The following is a 24473-nucleotide window of genomic DNA, read 5'->3' as shown; positions in this document are numbered from 1 at the left end:
GAGATAAAGGAGCAGCTTCAGTCTGAAGACATAAATATTCCTTTTACTGGAGTCATTGATAATTCATCAATATCTCATCTGATTACTGTCGTCTCCACAAACACAACAGCAAATATCAAAGAATCAATAAAACTCCAGATCATCAGACGACAGGAAACGAAACGAATGAAGGAATTTTATCTTCCAGCAGGAAGTTTCTTCACTGAGAAAGAGCATCAATCAATCAATCAATCAATCAATCAATCAATCAATCAATCAATCAATCAATCAATCAATCAATCAATCAATCAATCAACCAGATTATTTGCATAGCACATTTCAGCAACATGGTAGTTCAAAGTGCTTTACTTTACAAAAACATCATAAAGACGTCATAGAAATTACATTTAGTCAAGAACCAGTTAGAATCATCAATATTCATCAAATATATTGATCCATTTTCCAGTTATTAATAATCAAATCAGCTCCAACCAGCTGCTTTCAGTCTGGATTTAAAGGAAGCAACTTTATTTGTAAAAAACATTTCAGCAACGAGGCTCAAAGAAACACAAAGTGAACTGTTGGAACCAGCGGCATCGATCAGATTATTGATCAATGTTTCATTGATTATGTTTCCATAGCAACTGCTTTTAGTCTGGATTATAGGAACTCAGGGTTTTAGCTGGTTTTCAGTTTTCTGGAAGTTTGTTCCAGATCTGTGGTGCATAGAAGCTGAATGCTGCTTCTCCATGTTTGGTTCTGGTTCTGATGCAGAACAGAACCAGAACCAGAACCAGAACCAGCAGGTTGATCCAGCAGCAGATCTTTAATCTTTCAGTGATTTATAAACTAGCAGCAGATTAAAGTCTCAGTGAAGGAATGTAGAACTAGATGATGTAGAACCAGGTGGTGTCTCTATCCTCCTGGTTCTAGTCAGAACTCCAGCAGCAGCGTTCTGGACCGCTGGGTTGTCAATCAGACCTGTGAAGACGCTGCTGCAGGAATCAAAGCCACTAAAGAGAAACTAAAGCCTGGATGAGTTTCTCTGATCTGAGACTTTAGTCTCTGGTTCTGGAAATGTTCTGCAGCTGCTAGAAGGCCCACTGTGGAACCGGCTTTATGTGGCTCTGGAGGCTCAGGGCAGAGGTCAGAGGTCATCCTCACTACTCTCAGATTTTGGGCTGGTCGCTGTGTTTGTTTAGTTTAGGGTTTTGTCATTTTTGGTGTTCCTTAGTTTGTTCTATTTGTTCTGCATTGTTTCCACTTCAGTTCTTCCTTAGTGATTCTATTATGTTTATTTCTTAGTTATTCTTTGTTACTTTAGTTTCAATAAGTTTCTTCAGTCCAGTTATTCTTCAGTGTTCATTTATTTCCGGTTCCCCTGTGTTCTCTCTCTCGCCCCCTGTGCCACCTTCTCTCTCTCCTCCTCTCACACCTGCAGCCCGTTTTCTGATCAGCCAGATCTCCTGTTAATCCTCCCCAAATGTCTAAGCCTCTCATTTTCAGTCACTTCTTGCTGGATTCTTTCGTCTGCTCTCATCCCTTCCTCATTTTCTTGGGGTTCATTTTGTAGTTTTTGTCATATTTTCATAAAAATTCTTCAACCTCTACAAAACAACAATCACCTGAGCCTGAGACCCAGAGCTGCTGGTTGCCATTTCAAATGATTAAAACTTTTTCTGTTTCAGCCAAACATTCACTGACGCTGTCAGAACGGTCGGACTCTTTATGAGGACACGTTAATGTCTCCGTTTGTTGCCCATTTATAAAACCTGAACATAAAACAATAGAAAGATCAAACCAGATGCCACGACCTACAAGAAATCTAATTAATTTTTAAGAGCTTCCCACTTTGAGGACACGACTTCCAGATGCATCAGAGTAATGAGATTTTTTCAAACTGAAGTTTTATAAATGATTCACGGATCATTTGGATCCAAAGACAAACTGGAGGCGACAGAAGAGTTAAGCTGAAGGTTAATGTGAGGATGATTTATGCAGGAGTTTAGTTTGGTTTTTGAACCAGTCTAAAACACGATGAATCAGTCCTGACTGTGGTTCTGGTTCTGGTTCTGGGTCGTAATGTGAACATGGATGATGGTGCTGATCTGCCTCATTCTCATTCTCAGCTGCTTCCCTCGCTCACATTCTCCCTCTCCTCATTTTCCTCCTGTCTTCATGTTTTCCTCCTTCTCTCCCTCCTCTCTGTCCATCCAGCACCTGTTCGCTCAGCCTGTTTTCCACTCCGTCCTTCGGGGACAAGATGTATTTTTTTGCCATCTCTGTTCTCAGGCAGTTGTTTACACCTGAATCTTTTTTCTCCATCTTCCCTCAGTCGTTCTCTGTCTTGTCCTCAGGAATGCTTTGCAGGTTCCTGCAGTCTGCTGCTCAACACGTTCACATAGAAATGTTTTGGCTTCCATCGTTTAATCTGTGTTTAACTCACTACGGCCCTGTTAAAGCCCGACCTTTAAGCAGCCCTATAATCCCCCCACCTTCAGTTGCTGCTGTTCGCTCTCATCACCTGCCAAACCCAATGGGGGGGTCTGTGCCGCGTTCACTTGCACTCGGACATCCTCATGTTGACTAGTTAAACTCTAGTGTAGATATCGAGCATTCAGACTGTGATTAAAGGTGTTTTTGCTTGTGCTTGTTTTCTATAAAGTAAATTCTGGTGATTTGTGAGGATCATGATGAATGAGAAGCTGCTTTAGGTCTGCAGACAGTCGATGGGTCGAGGCCTTAACTCTTTAAGTCGGTTCTGCTGCTTCTGTTTGGGTCCATTTAGTGAAAAAGCAAATACTAAAGAACATTTTAGTTCTTCTACTGATTTATTCTGCAGAACCCGAGGCCAGAGATGAATCCTGATGATATGTTGATCTAACTCATTAGCATCATTATTAGCCAGCCTGCAGCGGCTCCTCGTATCTCCTCCACCTTTGTTTTCCTCCATCCTTCTTCCTGCCATCGTCTCTCTGGACGCTCGGCAGGCCGTCCTTCTGCTCCCTCACAACATTCAGCCTCTTCCTGGCTCGTGTCTTTGCTCCTGGGTTGGTGCTGGTTGGCTGGATGAGAGAGATATTGATGGAAAAGGGGAGCAGAGACGTAGCAGATGTCTCTGCTCCATTAAGAGGGTAATGAGCAGAGCTGGATGTACCCTCGCCGCGCACAGTGGGGATCCGCTGCAGGTCCGGTTCTACCGACCCAGCAGACAAACACCTGGCTACAGTTCTGTCCTACATCACCAGCGCCGCTTCCCTCCACCGCCTTCTCCTGCTCATCTTTGTATTTATCCTTCCTGTCATTTGGTGAGCAGCCTTCTCCTCTGAGTCTAGGTGTTGGTCCGGTGGGGTTGCATGGTGGAGATTTGGAGGGAGGACAGGTTGGGAAGTGAGCAGCCTTGAGGTTACCGGTCTTTGTTCACAGACAGGCTTAAATGATCCCAGAGTTAGCTTAGAAACAGCAGACAGAATAAGGTTAGCTTCAGCTAACCAGAAAAACCAGAATACTCAGTGTGTGACAGATTGGACCTGACTGAACTGGGACTGACTGGTTCCTGTTCGCCTCCTGCTGGTTTGGACCATGTGTGAGGAGCTCAGCTACGCCCCCTGGTGGAAAACAAAGCACAACACGTTACTCCTCAAGTTCAATCAAGGCTCAACGTCGTTCTTGAGTTTCAAGTCATTTATTGTGGAAAACTGGCTTAAAACAATACCCACAAAATGTTGTCAGAAATAAGAAAGGAAACACAACCTAAAGTAGGTCATGAGTAGGGGCGTGCTGTGGTGGTGCAGGGGGTTAGCACGCCCCACATTTGGAGGCCTTAGACCCGCGGAGGTCGTGGGTTCGACTCCCGGTCCTGACGACCTTTGCCGCATGTCCTCCTTCAAAAAATGGCGCCGACTCAGCTGGCTGCCTTCAGACGCAGCTCCTGTTGTGTGCTGTAACTGCGAAATAATTTCCCTGCTGGGATGAATAAAGTAAAAATTATTATTAAAATGGATGATTTTTATAAATAAAAGATACAAATTAAACAAAACTGTACTCATTAGCTGCATCAACTCCAGAGGAATAAAGATGACAAGCCTCTCACAACCGGCGTCTTCAGGTAGAGCGCCCCATGTGGCAGCAATATGGCATGTGGAACGAAAGTTAAGTTCCCCCTCACATTCGAATATGCGCTGAACCAAATAAATGAACACCAACCACACAAATTCACTGAAAGCTGCCACACATTTACAACTTAATGTTTCATATCAAATGACACGTATCTACTGCCATCTTGAACCAAACAATGAACCAAATTAGGGTAACTAACCCTACACCACACCTAGACAGCAAAGACACTTTAATAAATCATTATTAACTTACAGATTATAAAGTTTAACATCCACCATTAGCCCATTGTTTCCTCTCAGCTGGTAATATTTGATACTTGCATTGTATTTATTTTACTGATTGACAGTGGAGGTAACATTGTTCTCACTTATTGTCCCAATTTTGCATCTGAACTTCAACAGGAAACTCAAACTAAACATTTCTGAAGGAAATCTTCAAGCTCCAGTACTGAGGTCTGAAATATATCTTCTGTTTATCTAGAGCCTTGTGTGTGTGTGTGTGTGTGTGTGTGGGAAGGGGCCGGGGGTTCTTGATGTGAAACATGACTCAACAGTCTCAGCTGATCTTCCCTTTCTAGTTTGTGTTTTTGGTTCGGCCTCCATCCCGTCCAGCCAAATAATCCCGTTACGGCGGCGTATCAGACACAACAAGCCGCTGCAGGGGGCTTTGAAATCCTCCTCAAATGGAGCTGCAGAGTAGATCTCCCTTTGCCAAGAGACACCAAGCATAAAAATGAACTCGCACATTTTGAGCACACACACAGACACAGATACCTTTGAATGCAACATCCACACGTTGGCTCCCCATCAGTCTGCCCACACACTCCACACACTCCACACACTCCTCCGTTCCAGCACAGCGCTTTCACTGCCGACACTTGGTCAGGAAAACGTCTCCAGCATTAGTCAAAGTGTCACTGAAGCGTTGGCTAATTTCAAGGTGAAGGTGTGTAAATATGGAGCTTCATTTGGCCCAAAATACTTTCATGGTGTCTAGCTAAGAATAAAGGCTCAAACTCCTACTGACATGCAGCTTCTAAAGCTTTGAAAAGCTCAAGTTACCAGGACAGAAAGGAGAAAACGGGACTCTGTCACTCTGCTGCAGGGAGCGATCCGCTTCTGCTTCCTCATCCATGCTTTCTGTGAGTGCATTCAGCGGACATCTTCATTAACACAACTCAAGAATGAGCAGCCGTTAGCATTAAAGCTAACAATAAGTTACTTCAAATGCAGTAATGATTAGTGTTCTTTCTTAAAAAATAGACATCAGACAATAAGGGCAGTACAGGGTAGGTGCTAGGATGCTTAGGTGCTAGAGGACTTAGGTGCTAGGATGCTAAGGTGCTGGAGGACTAAGGTGCTAGAGGACTAAGGTGCTAGAGGACTAAGGTGCTAGGATGCTAAGGTGCTAGATTACTAAGGTTCTAGAGGACTAAGGTGCTAGGATGCTAAGGTGCTAGATTACTAAGGTTCTAGAGGACTAAGGTGCTAGGATGCTAAGGTGCTAGAGAACTAAGGTGCTAGAGGACTAAGGTGCTAGAGGACTAAGGTGCTAGAGGACTAAGGTGCTAGGATGCTAAGGTGCTAGAGGACTAAGGTGCTAGATGACTAAGGTGCTGCTAAGGTGCTAGAGGACTAAGGTGCTAGGATGCTAAGGTGCTAGAGGACTAAGGTGCTAGAGGACTAAGGTGCTAGAGGACTAAGGTGCTAGAGGACTAAGGTTCTAGGATGCTAAGGTGCTAGATGACTAAGGTGCTGCTAAGGTGCTAGAGGACTAAGGTGCTAGAGGACTAAGGTGCTAGAGGACTAAGGTGCTAGAGGACTAAGGTGCTAGAGGACTAAGGTTCTAGGATGCTAAGGTGCTAGATGACTAAGGTGCTGCTAAGGTGCTAGAGGACTAAGGTGCTAGAGGACTAAGGTGCTAGAGGACTAAGGTTCTAGGATGCTAAGGTGCTAGAGGACTAAGGTGCTAGAGGACTAAGGTGCTAGATGACTAAGGTGCTGCTAAGGTGCTAGAGGACTAAGGTGCTAGAGGACTAAGGTGCTAGATGACTAAGGTGCTAGATGACTAAGGTGCTGCTAAGGTGCTAGAGGACTAAGGTGCTAGAGGACTAAGGTGCTAGATGACTAAGGTGCTGCTAAGGTGCTAGAGGACTAAGGTGCTAGGATGCTAAGGTGCTAGAGGACTAAGGTGCTAGATGACTAAGGTGCTAGAGGACTAAGGTGCTAGAGGACTAAGGTGCTAGAGGACTAAGGTGCTAGAGGACTTGTTTGACCCAAACAAAATCCAAAAACGTCTCCCTCCCTCTCAAACAGTGGATTTTCCCAGGGAGGCTGATTGAAAACACCAGGACTTGTCAGCACTACTCATGAGCGCGTTTCCATGGCAACACATGACCAGGTGACCTCAAAGAGACGAGAGAATGATTAAAACAAAATATTAAATTAAGCAAATTACTTCCTCCAAACAAAAGCAACACATTTACCAGATAAATGAGAATATAGGAAGCAAAAAAGAGCACCTGTTAGGGAGGGGGGATAAAACCCTCACAGGGACTATGGGACTAGTGGACTAGGGTACTAGTGGGACTAGTGGACTAGGGTATTAGTGGGACTAGGGGACTAGTGGACTAGTGTACTAGTGGGACTAGTGGACTAGGGGACTAGTGGGACTAGTGGACTAGTGGGACTAGTGGACTAGGGTATTAGTGGGACTAGGGGACTAGTGTACTAGTGGGACTAGTGGACTAGGGGACTAGGGGACTAGGGGGACTGGTGGACTAAGGGACTAGAGGACTGGTGGACTAGTGGGCTAGTGGACTAAAGGACTGGTGGACTAGGGGACTAGTGGACTAGTGACTAGGGGACTAGTGGACCAGGGTACTAGTGGGACTAGTGGACTAGTGACTAAGGGACTAGTGGACTAGTGGACTAAAAGACTGGTGGACTAGGGGACTAGTGGACCAGTGACTAGGGGACTAAAGGACTGGGGGACTAGGGGGCTAGTGGACCAGTGACTAGGGGACTAAAGGACTGGGGGACTAGAGGGCTAGTGGACTAAAGGACTGGTGGACTAGGGGACTAGTGGACCAGTGACTAGGGGACTAAAGGACTGGGGGACTAGGGGGCTAGTGGAATAGGGGACTAGTGACTAGTGGACTAGGGGGACTAGTGGACTAAGGGACTAGAGGACTAGTGACTAGGGGACTAGGGGGACTAGTGGAATAAGGGACTAGTGGGCTAGTGGACTAAAGGACTGGTGGACTAGGGGGCTAGTGGACCAGTGACTAGGGGACTAAAGGACTGGTGGACTAAGGGACTACTGACTAGGGAACTAGTGGACTAGGGGACCAGTGACTAGGGGACTAGTGGGCTAGTGGACTAAAGGACTGGTGGACAAGTGGACTAAGGGACTAGAGGACTAGTGACTATGGGACTAGTGGGCTAGTGGACTAAAGGACTGGTGGACTAGGGGGCTAGTGGAATAGGGGACTTGTGGGCTAGGGGGACTAAGGGACTAGGGGACCAGTGACTCGTGGACTAAAGAACTGGTGGACTAGTGGGACTAGTCTACTAAAGCACTAGTGGACTAGGGGGACTAAGGGACTAGAGGACCAGTGACTAGGGGACTAGTGGACTAAAGGACTAGTGGACTAAAGGACTAGTGGGACTAGTCTACTAAAGGACTAGGGGACTAGTGGACTAAAGGACTAGGGGGACCAGTGACTAAAGGACTAGTGGACTAGTGAAAATAGTCTACTAAAGGACTAGTGAACTAAAGGACTAGGGGACTAGTGGACTAATGGGACTAGTCTACTAAAGGACTAGGGGACTAGTGGGCTAGTGGACTAAAGGACTGGTGGACTAGGGGGCTAGTGGAATAGGGGACTTGTGGGCTAGGGGGACTAAGGGACTAGGGGACCAGTGACTCGTGGACTAAAGAACTGGTGGACTAGTGGGACTAGTCTACTAAAGGACTAGTGGACTAGGGGGACTAAGGGACTAGAGGACCAGTGACTAGGGGACTAGTGGACTGAAGGACTAGTGGACTAGTGGACTAAAGGACTAGTGGGACTAGTCTACTAAAGGACTAGGGGACTAGTGGACTAAAGGACTAGGGGGACCAGTGACTAAAGGACTAGTGGACTAGTGAAAATAGTCTACTAAAGGACTAGTGAACTAAAGGACTAGGGGACTAGTGGACTAATGGGACTAGTCTACTAAAGGACTAGGGGACTAGTGGGACTAGTGGACTAAAGGACTAGGGGGACCAGTGACTAAAGGACTAGTGGACTAGGTTTGGAATCAGGAACATTTCTCCCAGTGAACTGATCCAAAGTCAGTCAGGCTCTCAGGTTCTGCTCTTCGTTTTCGTCTCATTAAAACTGCAGAATGTAACTTTTTAAAAATCGGGGATTTAACCTGAAAATGTGAAAAAGCTCTTTAAGCCCCGCCCCCTTGTGGTCTGCTGCGTCTTGCTGTCTTCCCTCCGAGGGAACGTCTAGTTAGCGTCTAGTTAACATCTGGTTAGTGTCTATTTCACGTCTAGTTAGCATCTATTTAACGTCTAGTTAGTGTCTAGTTAATGTCTATTTAACGTCTAGTTATCGTCTAGTTAGTGTCTATTTAACGTCTAGTTATCGTCTAGTTAGTGTCTAGTTAGTGTCTAGTTAACGTGTAGTTAACGTCTAGTTATCGTCTAGTTAGTGTCTAGATAACGTCTAGTTAGTGTCTAGTTAACGTCTAGTTAGTGTCTAGTTAACGTCTATTTAACGTCTAGTTATCGTCTAGTTAGTGTCTAGATAACGTCTAGTTAGTGTCTAGTTAACGTCTATTTAACGTCTAGTTAGCATCTAGTTAGTGTCTAGTTAACGTCTATTTAACGTCTAGTTATCGTCTAGTTAGTGTCTAGTTAGTGTCTAGTTAGTGTCTAGTTAATGTCTAGTTAGCGTCTAGTTAACGTGTAGTTAACGTCTAGTTAGTGTCTAGATAACGTCTAGTTAGTGTCTAGTTAACGTCTAGTTAGTGTCTAGTTAACGTCTATTTAACGTCTAGTTATCGTCTAGTTAGTGTCTAGATAACGTCTAGTTAGTGTCTAGTTAATGTCTATTTAACGTCTAGTTATCGTCTAGTTAGTGTCTAGTTAACGTCTATTTAACGTCTAGTTATCGTCTAGTTAGTGTCTAGTTAATGTCTAGTTAGCGTCTAGTTAACGTGTAGTTAACGTCTAGTTAGTGTCTAGATAACGTCTAGTTAGTGTCTAGTTAACGTCTAGTTAGTGTCTAGTTAACGTCTATTTAACGTCTAGTTATCGTCTAGTTAGTGTCTAGATAACGTCTAGTTAGTGTCTAGTTAACGTCTATTTAACGTCTAGTTATCGTCTAGTTAGTGTCTAGATAACGTCTAGTTAGCATCTAGTTAACGTCTAGTTAGTGTCTAGTTAATGTCTATTTAACGTCTAGTTATCGTCTAGTTAGTGTCTAGTTAACGTCTATTTAACGTCTAGTTATCGTCTAGTTAGTGTCTAGTTAGTGTCTAGTTAATGTCTATTTAACGTCTAGTTATCGTCTAGTTAGTGTCTAGTTAGTGTCTAGTTAACGTCTATTTAACGTCTAGTTATCGTCTAGTTATCGTCTAGTTATCGTCTAGTTAGTGTCTAGTTAACGTCTAGTTAGTGTCTAGTTAACGTCTATTTAACGTCTAGTTAACGTCTAGTTAACATCTAGTTAGTGTCTAGTTAACGTCTAGTTAGTGTCTAGTTAACGTCTATTTAACGTCTAGTTATCGTCTAGTTAGTGTCTAGATAACGTCTAGTTAGTGTCTAGTTAACGTCTATTTAACGTCTAGTTAGCGTCTAGTTAACGTCTAGTTAGTGTCTAGTTAATGTCTATTTAATGTCTAGTTAGTGTCTAGTTAACGTCTAGTTAATGTCTAGTTAGCGTCTAGTTAACGTGTAGTTAGCTTCTAGTTAACGTCCAGTTAGTGTCTAGTTAGCGTCTATTTAACGTCTAGTTAGTGTCTAGTTAACGTCTAGTTAGTGTCTAGTTAACATCTAGTTAGTGTCTAGTTAACGTCTAGTTAACGTCTATTTAACGTCTATTTAGTGTCTAGTTAACGTCTATTTAACGTCTAGTTAGTGTCTAGTTAGCGTCTAGTTAGTGTCTAGTTAACGTCTAGTTAGTGTCTAGTTAGTGTCTAGTTAACATCTAGTTAGTGTCTATTTAACGTCTAGTTAGTGTCTAGTTAACGTCTATTTAACGTCTAATTAGTGTCTAGTTAACGTCTATTTAACGTCTAGTTAACGTCTAGTTAACGTCTAGTTAGTGTCTAGTTAACGTCTAGTTAGTGTCTAGTTAACGTCTAGTTAGCGTCTAGTTAACGTGTAGTTAACGTCTAGTTAGCGTCTAGTTAACGTGTAGTTAACGTCTAGTTAGTGTCTAGTTAACGTATAGTAAACACTGCACCACTAGCTATGGAATCGGTATTTATCACTGTTTTGCTTTACATTTTAAAATGATCAGTTCATATTTTAATGCTGGACTTATTTAAATAAGTTATATAAAGCTAGTAAGCTAACATTTCATTTTTTCCCATTTGCACATCATAAATTATATTCACATTTTACTGTCAATGTCAAATGTATTCATAAAGCATTTTAAAAGGTTTAGAACTGAACCAAAGTGCTGTACAAAATATGATAATAAAATAAACTGATGAAAAGAGAAATGATACAAAAAAATATAAGGTAAAAATTATAAGAGTAATAATAAGTAAAAAAATATTTATATATTAAAAAACCTCACAACATAAGAGCTGCAGTATCAGGCCTCAATTAAATGTCAAAGAATGAAATTGAGTTTTAAGATGCGATTTAAAATGATCCAGGCTTAATTCCCAGATTGAATCTGTGAATTAAGATTATTCCAGAGAACAGGAGCAGCAACAGAGGAAACTTGATCTCCGTTCCTCTTAAGGGACTTTCAGTAGCAGCTGATTATTGGATCTTAATGTTCTGGAACCAGAATCAAGTTTCAAAAGATCCTGAGGAAAAGGAGCAGCTAAGCCATTTAAAACTCAGCCCCAGTCCCAGTCTCCGTCCCAGTCCCAGCCCCAGTCTCAGTCCCAGTCCCAGTCCCAGTCTCAGTCTCCATCCTAGTCCCAGCCCCAGTCCCAGTCTCCGTCCCAGTCCCATTCTCCGTCCCCGTCCCAGTGCCATTCTCCGTCCCAGTCCCATTCTCCGTCCCAGTCCCAGCCCCAGTCCCAGTCTCAGTCCCAGTACCAGTCCCCCAGTCCCAGCCCCAGTCTCCGTCCCAGTCCCAGTCTCCGTCCCAGTCCCAGTCTCAGTCCCAGTCCCAGTCCCAGTCCCAGCCCCAGTCCCAGTCTCAGTACCAGTCCCCCAGTCCCAGCCCCAGTCTCCGTCCCAGTCCCAGTCTCCGTCCCAGTCCCAGTCCCAGTCTCAGTCCCAGTCCCAGTCTCAGTCCCAGTCCCAGTCCCAGCCCCAGTCCCAGTCTCAGTCCCAGTCTCAGTCCTAGTCCCAGTCCCAGCCCCAGTCCCAGCCCCAGTCCCAGTCCCAGCCCCAGCCCCAGTCTCAGTCCCAGCCCCAGTCCCAGTCTCAGTCCTAGTCCTAGTCCCAGCCCCAGTCCCAGCCCCAGTCTCAGTCCCAGTCCCAGTCTCAGTCCCAGCTCCAGCCCCAGCCCCAGTCCCAGTCCCAGCCCCAGTCCCAGTCTCAGTCCCAGTCCCAGTCCTAGTCCCAGTCCCAGTCTCCTGTTTTGCTGAACAGTTCAGTAAATCAAAGATTTGCATTTTGACCGTTTCTGATCTTTGACCTGTGGCTCCACGGTGCATCAGTGACCTTTTGAGTTGAATTCACCTTTTGTTTTGATCATTTTTCAGTCTTAGGTTTTTTGATTTTTGAATTTGAGTTTTGGAAAAATAGTCACTACAGTTTGATACAAGAATTTCCTTCCTACCCTGTCGTCTGCTGACCAGTGTCTCCAGTATCTCCAGTGTGGTGGGACTGGGAGCGGCCAGAGCGGGCAGCTCTCCCTGCTGATGCGACTCATTTGGTCTCATGTCTGGAAGTCGATGGAGTCAACATGGGGGCCACACTGACAGGCGTCCAGGGGCCACACTGACAGGCATCCAGGGGCCACTCAAAGAAAGCGGATCAACATGCCCTAAATTAGAAAATGAACATAAAAGTTTGAATTTCCTCTTAAAAATTTTAAATGTACATTTTTACAGTGATTGCATTCTTTCCCACAATGTTCCACTGTTGGCACATTATTTGATGACTGTAATATATTTACAATTCATTGTTGAACATTCAGACTGAATGTCAGAAAGCATTGATCGCCCAGCATGGCACCAGAAAACAGACTTTCTGAGGTGACTGCGAACATGCCACCTCATCTTTACTTCTAGTATCAATAATAATAAATGTACATCTATGTGAATAAATTTCTGCCTACAGGGCAATTAAAAAAAGAATGAAACACAAAACAGGGCAATATTTCATCATTTAATATATTTGAGCCAAAGAGCCTCTTCTGTTAGCCTGTGTCTGCAGGTCTGAGGCTTTTTGTTAGCATGTTTTCTATCATTCTTATAACTTGAATCCTGATCCAAACTGGCAACCCACATTAATAAAATGGTGAAATAATATTGACCACAAAACACTGAATTATAAAAGATATCAACATTTTTCCTACACAATCCTAACAAACGTTTTTAATGTTGAAAAAATAAACAGTTTCTCTTCACAATATTTATTTATTTACTATTAATCTATTTGTATGATTTGTTCTTTAAATTGCCATCTATATTGTTTTCGGTCTCAGGAAATGATTGAGGGATGAAGAGACTGATGTCTGGTTCTTTAGGTTCTGACGGGTCTGCGGTTCCTCTCCTGATCCATTCTGTCTGATATCAAACAACCCACTGAATATCAATACACACTTTTAATGCTCCTATTAAACGTCACTGTGGTTGTTTAGCCTGTTTCTTCTGTGTTTGACTTTAAGTTCGGTGTTTTATCGGTGGACATTTTAGTAACAGAAACAGTAATTGGTAAATCTCGTTATTGCTTGGATTTTAATCGGTGCGTTTTGCATCCAGTGAAAACAAACATGTTAACAAATAAACTGTTTGCTGTAAGTTTAGTGATATTTCCACAGTTGTGGTCTAGACTGGTCTTGAAATAAAATCCCGAGTCCTCAGCGCCCGAGTCCGAGTCCATCAAAAAATGGACTACAACACTGATCACAGCTACTGTATTTTCAATATTTACTCACGGAAATTAATCTGAGACTAAACATCTTCACTAGAAGATGTAGGACACATTTTTCAGTACTCTTATGAAATAGGAAGTTTATTATGAAATCAGTAGGTTATCATGTGAAACACAAAACCTTCTGATACCCAGGGTTATAAACAGATGGTTCAATGCATATTTTGTAAATGTTTTGGTAATATTTCGTTCACTGTTTATTTATTTACCGCCGTTTTATTTCGGTCTAATTCTCTCTTCTTAGCTTGCCTTTCGTCGTGGGTCTGCTCATCTCGTCTCATTGCTGCAGAAATGAGATTACAGTCAAATATTTTAACATTCCCTTTGATTAAGAACAGCATAGAGAGCAAAGTTCTTCATCACCGCAGCGCACATCCAGATCTGTCTTAATGATGAGACAGGACATCGCCTCGGCTCCAATCAGTTTCCCTCACATTTATCTTCAAAGTAAAAGTTTTCAGAAATAAAAAATCTGCCAAAACTCTGAATGAATTTTTTAAAAGTCCCACCTGGAGATAATTTAACATAAGTTGAAATGGGCATGTTTGCTGTTTGGAGTCACTTCACAGTTTTCACCCAACTCTTCATGTCTGGGCCTGCAGATCAACCGTGAGGCATCATGGGATTGCTGTTCACCCTGAAAGAAGCTCAGCAGTGCAAGGCCTCCCGTGTGGTTCCGGTACCAAAGAACCTCAGCAGCTAACGGCTGGCGGCCCTGACGTCTGACGAAGACCCTGGAGAGGCCGGACCTCAACCAGCTACGCCACCTGGTGGCATCTTCAATGGATCTGTTGCAGTTTGCCTTCCATCCTGGCATCGGGCTGAATGATGCCATCTTCTACCTCCTGCACCGACCTCTGACCCCATGGACAATCATGGACGCTCTGGAGATCATGTTGTTGATTTCTCCTGAGGACCAGCACATGTCCCAGTGGATATTGGGCTGCCTCGTGGCTGGGAACCAGGCGGCGTCCCACAGGGAACTGTACTGGTACAAACACTTCTGCTGCCTCCCAGACGCATCAGCAGAGATGTTACACTAATCTGCTATTTTTATTATTTTGAACCTCTTTATTTTAAGTTTGTCTTGTCTTTAACATTCCAGACTAAAACCAAAGCGGTTCTGGACCCGTTCTAAACATTTTAAAGCTCAGTTTAAGAACTGCACAACCCTGAGGTTGTTTCCAGCTGTCTGGACTTGGAGGAGGATCCACTAAGCACCAGGAAGTTCAGTCCGTTATTCCAGAGAAAATCTGTCTTTAATTGAAGAAGTTGTTTCTGTTTTCATCGACATAAAGCGAGCGACATGCAGCAGAGGATGAATCTGGATGCTACACAGGGAGAGTCTTCAGAACCGGAAGTGGGTTCTGATCCAGTCTGTCTGGCAGCAGCTCTGTGTTCACACAGCCTCCAACACTGTAACCCAGAAAACAGCATGAATTAAACACAGCAAGGATGATTAAATCATCACTGCAGTTATATATTTACACAATCTGGAACTGGAACACAATCTTCCTGCCACAGCCAGCGCTGCTCATGGAGCCGTTTGCAGACGGGTCGATTCTTCCAGCTGGACTGAGGAGAAACGACCTGAAGGGCCAAAGGCTGGACAGACAGACAGACCGAGTCAGAGACCCAAAACCTCCCAGCAGTTATACAGGCTGGGAAACAGGGATGATGGTAGATTGGATCCACAGGGACAGAAGAACCGCTGAAGCAGGTCAGGGGTCAGAGGTCAGGAGAACACAGGAGTTTGACTCTCAATGCAGAGTGGCTGAACTCACCTGTAGAGGGGAGGAGCTTATCTTCCAGGTAAGTCTCTGCTCCTCCACCCAGAATGTCCTGGAGGGACAACATGTCCCTTCTGTCCAGGGAACGCCTCAGAGGGAACGCCCCCCAGGGAACGCCTTCGAGGGAACGCCTTCGAGGGAACGCCTCCGAGGGAACGCCTCCGAGGGAACGCATCCGAGGGAACACCTCACAGGGAACGCCCCCCCGGGAACGCCTCAGAGGGAACGCCTTCGAGGGAACACATCCGAGGGAACGCATCCAAGGGAACCCCCCCCAGGGAAGGCCCCCCAGGGAACGCCTCCGAGGGAACGCCTTCGAGGGAACGCCTTCGAGGGAGCACATCCGAGGGAACGCATCCAAGGGAACGCCCGCGAGGGAACGCATCCGAGGGAACGCCTCAGAGGGAACGCCCCCAGGGAACACCTTAGAGGGAACGCATCCAAGGGAACGCCTGCGAGGGAACGCATCTGAGGGAACGCTGCAGCAGAGGGAACGGCTCAGGATTCCCAGAATGATCTGGTGATGCTGAGGAGAAGGAAGGTTCCCTTACAGTCCTGTTCCCAGGGACTAAAGGGACGGCCAGACGGCCATCTTAATCATTATTTCCATCTCTATCTTCTCTTGTCCTGAGAGCCTTTTTTCGGTCTTAACTCTGTTCTGTGGATCTCCTGGACTATGATGAGAACACGCCACTGGCAGACTTGATCAGTATTCAGGATGCAGCTTGGCTCCTTTTCTACCCACCACCCAGTGGAAACACAACTGTGTGTGTTTATGTGGGAGTTAGCAGACACTGTTTCCATCCACCAAGTTAAACATTAGTATTCAGCTGCCATCTTCCCTTCTACTGGCTGCAGCCTGACATCCTTTTTCTTTTTCCCTGTTAAATGCTGCATATCTTCGTCTTTATCAAACATAAACCAGTTACCTTCTTACTTCCTACCAGAAACCAGTTCAGAAGCTGAACTGGTTTCTCTCTGCTGACTCACTTTTCCTTCTATATATACTTATTTATCAGCTATGAAAGACTCTCCCCATAATCGACCTGCTAATTACAGAAATATTTCCACCTTAACTGAAAGGGCTGTGCAAGCATTCATCTGAACTGAATCTGCAGTGAATAGATCCAATCATATAATATTTATCTCACAGCTGCAAAAAATAAAGTTGATCAGTCCAAGAGGGACAATTAGATTTGCCTATAACAATGTATTTGCTGTAAAAAACGGCAGAAATCTCGCTGATCGTTGTTGTCTTGACAGATTTACAAGCTGACAGATGTTTTCAGCAACACTTCAGGAATCAGCTGAGCTTGTACTGACTAGACCATCTGCTGCTCAGCCCATGGACCTCAGTGTATGTCTGGTTTCACTGCTGGGTCAGTTCTGTACTCTGGATCTGAAGTTCAGCAGAGAATGTGTGAAGATTTCTCCTCAAAATAAAAACTGTAACAGTGTCTCAGTAGACATATTATTCTCATCCTTCTCATTTTCTATAGACAGCAATGACTTCTATTTGATGATATTCACAAACCTTTAAATGTAAAAGCAATTTTGTGATTGTTAACTTGGGGAAAACAAAGTTTAAAACATGATTAAATCTTCAATGTCCATGTTGTCCTAAAGTGAACCATCACCACACTGTTCTCTTGATTTCTCTGGTTTGGGTTTAGTGAGACTTTTCCCTTCACTTGGTGTCCAGCGTGGCAGGACTGGAGCCGACGGGTCTCACTGGGTTTCTTCTCCACAGCTGATGCAATGACTGAATGAACTCCTGACTTGCCCTCACTGCTCAATTCCTTCAGGTTTTCTACAGCAGCCACAGTAACATTGTTACTCAATGTTAGTAACGCCCTGTCTTATATCACCGTGGGATAGTGAGAAATGTCATTTCGATTCCCTTGTATGTCTGGACATGTAAGAGGAATTGACAATAAAGCTGATTGATTGATTGATTGATTGACATTTAAACCAAGCAGGAGGACTGACTTTAGAGCCAATGTTTCTAGAGCCGCTGTGTCTGATTTCCTGATGTGAGTTCAGGGTTCTCCTCATTGTTGGGTCTGACCGGGTTTTCTGATCTAAAGGTACTTTTATTTATATAGCACATTTTCAGCAAGAAGGCAATTCAAAGTGCTTTATGGGAATTAAAAGGAAATACAAACAAAATAACAAACCAAAGGAAAAAAAAGAATCTAATGTTGATCTAAAGTATGTAAACTAGATACTCCTGTTCCGGGTTGCTAGATAAGTAAGTTAGTATCCTCTGGACCAGGGGTCTCAAACTCAATTTACCCGGGGGCCGCTGGAGGTACAGTCTAGGTGAGGCTGGGCCACATTCACACACACGGCCTCCTCAGCAGAACCTTTCTGATTGGCTATTACCATATTTGGCCGTAGTCAGGCGCTGTAACAGCCGTAATTGTGTAGTGTCTCTTTAAGATACTCTAGTATTGCTAATGATGTCAGAAGTATGCGCCGCGGCTTCTCTGTAGAGAGCGTGGGAGAAACGTGCTAGACGGACATGTTAGCTCCCTAACTTTTAGTAATGTTACGGGTTGTTTGGACGCTGCTCAATTTTCATGTCTGATAATATAGCAGCCGTTGAACCGGCTTTGTAAGGTTGGTGAAGAGCGTATTTATTAAAGGACAACACTGGGAAATTCCCAGTACCAGTGTGGTTGGGAGTTTTTGACCGTCCTGACGAATCTGCCGCCTCCTCTCCTTCCTTAAACACAACCCAAGCGTTACAGCGCCTAACCTTAATTACGTTACACTGATCAGCAACTTCCGGGTCTAGACTGGATGCTGAAGCACGTGAAGCGGAGCGGCGCGGAAATTGCGCATGTACCGCATGCAAATAATGACAAATAGAAAATGCAAATAGGCCCGGCCGATGTCCCGCCCCCGAGAGCAATATACTCCACTGTGATTGGTAAGTTAATTCAGCTCCGCACACAACACTGAAAAGTGCCAATTATATCAAACTCGCGGGCCGCACTAACATTAAACTTTCATATTAAGGCAGGGGCCACAAACTATCGTCCCGAGGGCCGCAGTTGGCCCGCGGGCCGCGAGTTTGAGACCCCTGCTCTGGACTTTCTAAGTATGCTCTAAATTTGTCAAAGTAATGAGTACTCCACAGTTTCTAAGTAACAATAAAAACTAAATGTTCCTGTTCTGTTCGTTCTAATTCCTTTTCTGGGTTGCAGTAATAGGAGTCTCTCTGCATAATAATCTAAAAATGAATCCAAGCTTAATATTGGTTTAGATCAGGGGTCTCAAACTCCAGGCCTTGAGGGTCGCAGTCCTGCAGTTTTTAGATGAGCCACAGGTACAAAACGCTGGAATGAAACGGCTTAATGACCTCCTCCTTGTGTAGATCAGTTCTCCAGAACCTTAATGACCTAATTATTCTGTTCAGGTGCTGCAGCAGAGACACATCTAAAAGTTGCAGGACTGCGGCCCTCAAGGACTGGAGTTTGAGACTCCTGGACTAGATACTCTACAGTTTCTAAAGTAATAAACTAAAGAGTGATTAATCTAATTCCTCTTCTAACTACACGGGTCACACCCTGACAGGACCAGACGTGGTTCTGGTTTTCAGCGGTTCCTGCTCCAGCTGATCTCCAGCTACAGGGAGAGACGTGAGAAGGCAGAAGGTCTGTCAACACCAGTGATGAGATTAATGAAAGGAAAACAATGTTAGGAAATGATCTTCTCACCAGAGAACATGAAACGTCTCCGTAGCCTGAGAAGCTCATCCTCCTAGATGAAGAACGTTTCTGCTGCTTTTATTCAGTGATGAAGTGAAGCTAACGCTCAGCTGAGGCTGGAATTATTATTTAGGAGTAACTCCATTGCAACGAATGGTCACAACAACAGACTAGAACTTCAACCACAACGTTCTCTAGAGTGAAAAACCAAAACATTCAAAAGGCTGAAAAATCTGCTGCTGCAGCTTATCGCTTGATGAATAAGTAACCCCATGACATTTTAGGTCTTGTTCATGCCACATACATGTTGAGCTGCACAGCCCTGATTCGTGATGCCCGCAGTAAACCCCAGGAATTTGTGACAGAGATGATGTATGTGGTGAGTTTCCTGGTGGATGTACATGTGTACCTGTCAGCAGTAATAACCGCCTCAGTGCTGCAGGATTATTAATGAGCAGCAGCTGATGGAGAGCAGTCAGGTAGCCTCCCAGCTGCTGTGGAGAACAGGTGTCAGCCCTCGTTCCTCTGCTCAGTCCTCATCGTTTCCTCCTGGGAGTCTCGGCTAGCAGTCATTTGGCCTCTCCTCCCCCCATGGTCACTCATCTCTCTCTCTGCTTTCAGTCTCTTTCTGCTCATCCCTCCTCAGGCTGCAGATCCTTCCTGCTCTCGCCGGCAGCCTCCATGCAGACGATCCGTCTTCATTTCTCCTTTCTGATGGACTCTTATGGAGACCTATTAGGGCGCTTCGGGCCACACACACATACAGCCATGCACAAAGCGGCCACTTCTTCAGCCAATCAGAGCAGGCGTGTGCCTGAGGGGCAGTGACTCAGTCGCTGCGTACTGGACTGAACCAACAACAATTTGCTGCTGATGAGTTTGTGCCTGATGTGCATTTATGGGGCGAGTGTGTGAGGGAGTAGGCGGGCTAATTGCTGATGTGGTTGGGGATTGGGAACGTGAAACTGGATCAAACCCAGGAAATTTCTGCTGGTAGCAAAGAAAAATCACTGGAGGGACGTTTTGAATCAAAGTGCCTCAGCAGAACTTGCATCATATGACGGGTGGAGCTGGAGGAGCAGATTGCTCCGTCACTGCACCGATGGCGACCCGTTCTTCACTTCTGCTGCTCAGCCTAAACATTCAGGTCAAACTGCTCCTTCACTCTATATATACATATATATATATATTTTAACAAGACTTTATTTGATTAGTTCTGCATTCAAATTCAATATTTAGCACATTAATTCACAAACATCAATTTCCAGTAAAACCAAGCAAATCAGTTGAACAAAAACATCTGAACGATTCGGCGAGTTGAAATTCCAGAATCGTTTCTGCACTGATCAGTGGAGAATAGAGCACAAACATGAAATAAAGGGAAGATCTTCCTCACACAACTTTTGTCTGCATCTTAACAGACACATGTTAGACACACACACAGAGTATACCTGTGTATCTACATTTATTTTACTTGCTACAATGTCAATTTCAAGTATGTCATCAAATTGTTCCACCTTTTCTTAAATAAATCAATGGACATGTTTAGTTTTGCTGTTATTTTCTCCATTGTATAGACGCTCACCATTCTCTCTTTTCAAAGCTTTATACCAACATACAGTTATTTTTTTTGCTACAAGTACAAGGATTCCAAACAAGTAGCGTTTTTCTTTACTTAATAAATCACTCCCAGAACAAAGACAAGGGATCCATTCAATATAAATATGTAAAATGTTTGAAATTTCCTCTCTAATTCCTTCCCAAAATCTTTTAATCTTTGGACAATCCCAAAAGATGAGTGTGACCTGCAACTAGTCCACATTGTCTCCAGCACAAATTTGTCTTAGCCTTATTAAATTTTGAAATAACACAAGGTGTTTTGAAATATTTAACGATTACTTTCCAATAAAATTCTTTCCATGTTGGACTGTTAGTTTATGTCCATTTTCACACACTAGCTCCCTCTCTTGATCATCAATCACAACGTTCATTTCTAGTTCCTACCTTTCCTTTATCCCAGGAGACCCCTCCCACATACATGACTAGAAACACTTATATAGATTTGACAGTTTTATCAGATTTGTTTTCTTTAGTGATCTTTATGAAGAACATTTCTAAATCAGTAGGTCGTGATTTAAGAAGAGACCATTCAGTGTGGGACGTCAAGTAAATTCTCAACTGCAAAAATCAGTAAAAGTCAGATGAAGTCCAAACATACTGAATCTGACCAAATGATTTCAGAATCTCCCCTTCAAACAAGTCATCAAGAAGAATGTCATTCTTATTTTGCCAGAATCCTGAATCATGTTGCCCTGGTAAAAAATTGATTATATCCCAAATTTTTAAAGCCCTAGATATAGATTCAGGAGCTTTCATATTTGTTCTAATCATGCTAAAAGTCTTTTGTGTACTTCATCCACGTATTTGTAATTTTGTACTTGTTCCAGATTTCAGTTGAGCAAAATGCAAGAGCCTGTAATGACGGTTTAGGCCATGAGCTTTGTTCCAGTGTCAACCATGTTGTTTCTTTATTCCGTATCAGCCAATCCACAGTTGCACACAATTGTGCTGCCCAATAATATAATTTTAAATTTGGTAAGTTAAGACCTCCGTAAGGCTTACCGCTGGTCAGCTGCGTAAATTTTATTCTGGCCTTTCTTTTCTGCCAAATAAAAGTAGAAATCATTTTTTGCATTTTTAAAAACTTGTTGTTGGAATCCACGTAGGAAGGGACAAAAACAAATACAACAATCTGGGGAGAATATTCATTTTGACTGTTTCAATCCTTCCAAAAAAGGATAGTGGTAACATTTCCCATCTTTCTATTTCTTTTTGAATTTGATCTAATAACTTCCCATAATTTGCTTTGTACAATTTGGAAACATCTGCAGTAATATTGCTTCCCAAATATCCAAACCCATTAGGTGACCAGTTGAAAGTAACTACTTTGGATAATTCAGAGGACCAGGTCCCTCTTATCGTCATGGCCTCTGATTCCGATTCGTTTACTTGGTATCCTGACATCCATACTGAAGTCTTTCAAGCAATTTAAAATATTTGGTATAGAAATGATTGGGTCTCTAATATACAATATGACATCATCAGCATACAGTGACAACTGGTGGGTCCTAATTTTATCTGGTGATTGATGCGTCTGTCCTGATTAACTCTGCTAAAGGTTCCATACTGATAGCAAACAAGATTGATGATTGGCAGCATCCTTGGCATGTTCCTCTTTTTAAGGGAAAATGTTCTATTTCTTTGTGATGGGTTACTAGCTTTTTGTATAATGGACATGCAACTTTTTGGACAGTTCGACTTGCCTGCACTTTCCTTAGCTGAAATGACAAAACTCTACTTGCTTTGTTTCCCTGCTCATAGTATTCTTGCTTTGTGAAACGTAAAGCGCCCTCTGCTTTGTAAGTTAGTAACTCATTCAAATATTGTCCTTATTTGTTTTTTTATGTTCAGTTTCAAGTTTCCTAAATTGTTCTTGTAAATTTTCTTGTTTTTTCTCACAATGTTTTTTAATTTTTGAAGAAAATGAAATAATTTTGCCCCTCAAGTATGCTTTGGCTGTGTCCCATCGAATGGAATTGGAAATCATGTCCTTATCACTAGTATCTAAAAAGAAATTAAGTTCATCCTTTATATATTGGATTGTCTTTGGATTATTTAAAAGTGATACAGTTAATCTCCATAACTTTAATGGTTCCTCTAGGTCCACATTTAAAGACATTATCACAGGTCCGTGACCCGAAATAGTTTGGGGTTCAATAAAACAATCTGCTACTCCGTGGACCACAAAACAAGTCAATTCTGGAATGGCTCTTGTGCCATAAAACACAGTGAGAAATGTGTAGAATCTCTAACGTTTGGATGTTTTGCACGCCAGACTTCAACAAGCCCCGTCTCCTCTAGCAGATCCTTCAGCGCCTTTGTTTTTGATAATTAATATTTTTGTTCTAACGGAAATTTGTCCATTTAATGGTTCCAGACACAAATAAAGTCTCCACCCAAAACAATTATTCCTTGTGAAAGTCCCGCTAAAATTTGGGCTATCTCTTTAAAAAACCGGATCTTCCTCATTTGGAGTGTGAACATTCATAAGTGTTAGAGTAGTTCCTCCAATCGAACCAATAGCCGTTATCCAGCAGCACTCTTTATCCTTGAGTACATTTTCTGCTACAAAGCATAGAGATTTATGACACAGTATAGCAACTCCCCTTATTTATAGTTTTCAGAGGATGCACTGAATATCTGTCCCACCCTCTCTCTTTGATTTAACTTGTTCTGCCTCATTTCAATGAGTTTCTTGCAGAAGCCCAATTGTACAATTCAACATTTTTAATTGAGTTTGGATTTTTTCCTCTTAATAGCATGATTTACTCCATTAATGTTGTAATAATTTTCAAGGTTGTCATAATTATGTGAAAACTAAAATTATTTTACATCCCTTCAATAGTATGTTGATACCTTTATTAAAACATATTTAACATTCAAAATCAGCTTGCAGAGAATCAATGAACAAAATGAACAAGAAAACAAACTTGCATCATCATAGAAGTTCCAATTACACCATGTGCTGCCCCCCTTTGGATAAAACAGGCAGCACACCCTGATGGGGAATGGAGAGGGGGGGGGTGCTCTCCCTGGGTGGGTACACATAGTCCACATAGTCTCCTACTCTTTGCTGCATTAAATGCCCAGTTAAAGAGAAAACAGACATCCCAGACACACAGACCAATACTTTAGAAATATTAATAATATTATACCTGCATGTCCTTATTTATATTCTTAGATACTCCTCCATTGGTTGAAATAACAGCTAACCTGGGGGCAGAGCCAGGCGTACGCTACGTCTCAGGCCTCCTCGTGTTGATCCACAGAGTTTAATGGCCCTGATGTCCATGGTGTTCAGACCTTGATCGACTTTCCCACGTTTCCCTGAATCTGCCATCCATCAGGAATAATTCTCTCTCCAAGACGTTCATTCATCCTCCTCCACAGGGATTCCTTCAGAGCGGACTGGGCCTCAGTAAAGAGGGGAAGGTCTCTGATCTTATCTTATTGAGCCAGTATGGCGATTGTGCTTTGATGTTGCGCTTCTTTAGCTTTTTAATCACTTCATGCACTTGTTTTGTAGTCCTGGTCCAAGTAAACTTTGTTCCTCTAAAACTCCACATCCTGCTGCTGCAGCTCCACCGGTTTAACCTGGACATCCAAAAAGCAAACCATTACGGATCTCGGTGGTGTTGCTGGTTTGACCACTCTCGTTTTCTTCAGGTTTATTGTTCATTTTTATGTCCTCTATAATTAATAATTCATAAGCATTTAATAACTGATATGTAGCCATTTTACAATAATAGGATATGATATAACATGTTTTAGCAAAATAAGAAACAATCGAAGCTCGTAGATTCATGCAAAGATAAAACATAAAACCAAATGAAGGCAAAATATTGACATTATTTAGAAGTGAGGAATGTGAAACTGAGTATCTTCAGAAAATGTTGTTTGAGCAATAAAAAAACTTTGTGTTTCAAATGTCTTCCATGACTGTATGTAGGCAACTTTAAAT

General features: G+C 43.1%; 1 protein-coding gene and 1 long non-coding RNA gene across 2 annotated transcripts; one reads left to right on the top strand and one right to left on the bottom strand.

Annotated features, from left to right (window-relative positions):
* Positions 1-329: 329 nt before the first annotated feature.
* On the bottom strand, positions 330-3854 carry LOC114156078 (uncharacterized). Its single transcript, XR_003597899.1, has 2 exons — positions 3733-3854; positions 330-3587 (listed from the first exon to the last, which is right to left on the bottom strand). It is a non-coding gene; the product is annotated as an uncharacterized LOC114156078 (long non-coding RNA).
* A 7250-nt stretch (positions 3855-11104) lies between these two features.
* On the top strand, positions 11105-11873 carry LOC114156298 (vegetative cell wall protein gp1-like). The gene is made up of 2 exons (XM_028036655.1): positions 11105-11270; positions 11326-11873. Exons 1-2 carry the CDS (start codon positions 11105-11107, stop codon positions 11871-11873), a joined length of 714 nt encoding a protein of 237 aa, XP_027892456.1.
* The last annotated feature ends 12600 nt before the right edge of the window (positions 11874-24473 follow it).

Source organism: Xiphophorus couchianus, chromosome 13 (assembly GCF_001444195.1).
Source record: "Xiphophorus couchianus chromosome 13, X_couchianus-1.0, whole genome shotgun sequence".
Lineage (NCBI taxonomy): Eukaryota > Metazoa > Chordata > Actinopteri > Cyprinodontiformes > Poeciliidae > Xiphophorus > Xiphophorus couchianus.
This window is presented reverse-complemented; position numbering and strand designations above follow the sequence as displayed.